Here is a 2,623-nt window from a genome sequence, read left to right on the forward strand (position 1 = left end):
GCAGCGCAGCCGGGCGGGCGAGGCCCCCGGCTGCGCAGGAACGCCAGCGCTGGGCACGCCGGTCGCACCGTGGCCGGTGCCGGGGACTTTAGTTAGGGTGAAGGTGAAGGAACAGCAGAGAGCTGGGGCACGGGGGTGGCGTGGGTGTCCTCGACTGAGGGGAGCAGACAAGCCAGACTCTAAAAAAACGACATAATGGCGGCTTGGGGAAACACAGGCACGGGGAGGGGATGAGATGGGAAGGAACAGACACCGTTTCCCTAGTGTTTTCTTGTAGGGTGGGTTTTTTCCAGCTGCCGGGAGGATGCAGGAGAGGTTTTCACACTGTGCGGGCGGCAGCTGGGTGGTCCCCGTCCCGCGCAGCCCCGCACTGAGCGGGGAAGGGGCAGGCGGTCGGCCGTGGGGACGCCGCTGCCGCCTGCGTGGGTTAGAGACCGAACTGCCACCTTACCTGCTCCGCAGCACCCCGGGGAGGGGGCACGGAGCCCGAATTATCCCCAGTCTGGCTTTCCGGCCCCAAAAGCAGTATCACCAGCGCTCCCCGAGGGGGCAGAGGCCACGCTGGTGGAGCTGCCTACCTTCTGCGAGCCGTGCTGGATGGCGGTGATGCAGACAGGGTCCACCAGCGGCTTGGGGCGCTTGGCTGACTCCTCGATGATGCCCTGCCATTGTCGCGGCAGCCCCGTGAATTTCTGCTCTTGCTGGTCGTAGCCGGTGTGGACGCGGTGCTCGAAGTTGGAGGGAGCAGAGATCTCGATGCGTTTCTTCTTCTTGCTGAACATGGTGAGGCCGGCTAGAAGACCTGGGGGGCAAAGAAGAGGGACAAAAATGAAGCCTGGAGGAGGAGGGAGAGGTGGGCAGCGCGCCGGGGACCTCAGCAAGCCGTAAAACGAACAGCCCCTTCTTTAGAAACTGACCTTGCTCTCTGGCAAAATAATTACTTGCCGCACGTGTGCCAAAAAGGAAACACCTTGAGTGACTGCGAGCCCCGCGCCTCGTTAGGCTGCTCCCTGTCCAGGTGGGTTTTCACAGCCCACCCAAACTCGCAGCTGCGTTTGTGATCCCTCCACCAGTCCCGCTTATCCCCCATTTTTATCGCTGTGTGTTTGAAGATGCATTTGCAGGTCCCTCCTGCCTTGATTTATTTAACGCGAAGGCAGCGATCGCAAACCAGGGCAACCGAGGGAGCCTTTCAGGGCTCCGGGCTGCCTGCCCGTAGAGCACACAAGAAAATCCCACACGAGCTTCTGCTCCTCAACCCGCCGTCCCTCTTCGTCACCACCCAGGTGGGCAATTGCCTCGGCTCTTCTCCTTCCAGCCGTTCCACGAGCAGCTTCCCCAGACACGCTGTGTCCCAGCACCCAGGGATTTAGGGCTGATCTCGCAAGCGTTTTGCAGCACTGCGATCACTCTTGCGCTGGTTTGGAGCCGGAGTTGGGCAACTGTCCCCGCAAGGGCTTCAACCGACACGGTGCAGCCTCCTTGGGGCAGAAAACACCCACCTGGACACAGGGGAATCGGCAGATATTCGTCATTATACTGAAGTTAAACACTAGCAGCTGAACAGACACCTACGGGCAAAACACTGGCCCCATGCTCCTCCGGGCTCGTTAGCCGGCCACGGATGAACCCAAAGCAACCCCTTCCAGCGTCTCCTCCCGGCTCCCCATCACCAGCTGCCCCGAAGCAAAGGGGAACCGGTTGAATAGGGAGCAGAGCGGAGGTCTGCCCGAGCCCAGCAGGCAGGCGGATGGGTGCCGGGCCGGGCCCTCGAGCAAAATCTCCTGAATTAAAGGTGTTTTCTCAAGCACGTGGGACGTGTTGCCAAGACAGCGTCAGCGTTGTCCACATGCACCCCCGCATCGTGGAACAACTTCGGTTACGATGACCGTCTTCCAGACGGAGGTCCTGTTTCGGTCCCCGGTGACTGATTCTGCAAAGTTCTCCATCAAAGGAAAGCCGGCGGTGCGCAGCACCTCTCGGAGAGGTATCGAAGGGGCCTGGGGTGCTTTTGGTGGGACACTAAAGCGGCAGCAAGTTTCCTCACTCCCGGCAGGAGCCTCTGCAGGGGCCACACGACCTGGCTCAGCCCCGGGAAGCACCGTCGCCTCCATGAATCATGGGACAACGCAGGCTTGGATTACTTACTAATGCCTGTCCTCACCGCAAAGGCATTTCCAAGCCCGGCTGGGGCTGGACTCTGCTTCCTTCCACCGCAACCGCCGTGCTTTCGCCCATCCCGGAGGTGAGATAACGCTGCCGCCGGGGATTCGGCAGCTCACGCGCCCTGCCAAGACGGTCGGGGATGTCCCTCTGCTCTCCGCACCGGCTCCGGTCATCTTCCTGAAGCCGTGAAGGGGTGGCAGGATGGGGGGGGGTCTTCTCCCCTCTGGGATAATCCTGCTTCTTTCCACTTTGCTTCTCTTCCTCCCCAGCGTAATTCGCACGGGGGTTATTTTTCTTCCAGGAGAAGGGACGTTTTGGGAGCCCCGGTCTTGCAGACGTTTCGCTGCGTCCCTCCTCCCTTTGATGTAATGCTCCTAAATTTAAGAACTAAGCAAAAAAAACCCTCCCACAATTAAAAGCTAGGAGATTTTTTTTTTTTTTAAAAAAAAAAGGGGCT

The 2,623-nt window shown here is 59.8% G+C and overlaps 1 protein-coding gene across 1 annotated transcript in view; it reads right to left on the reverse strand.

Annotated features, from left to right (window-relative positions):
- The window catches only part of PAK4 (p21 (RAC1) activated kinase 4), a 39,884-nt gene that overhangs the window by 14,471 nt on the left and 22,790 nt on the right, over positions 1–2,623 (reverse strand). The window contains exon 2 of the mRNA XM_009280083.1: positions 579–802. Coding sequence (XP_009278358.1) covers positions 579–782 — 204 coding nt within the window. The 5' untranslated portion in view covers positions 783–802. The remainder of the gene's footprint in view (positions 1–578; positions 803–2,623) is intronic.

This window comes from Aptenodytes forsteri, unplaced genomic scaffold (genome assembly GCF_000699145.1).
Source record: "Aptenodytes forsteri isolate BGI_AS27 unplaced genomic scaffold, ASM69914v1 Scaffold355, whole genome shotgun sequence".
Classification (NCBI taxonomy): Eukaryota; Metazoa; Chordata; class Aves; order Sphenisciformes; family Spheniscidae; genus Aptenodytes; species Aptenodytes forsteri.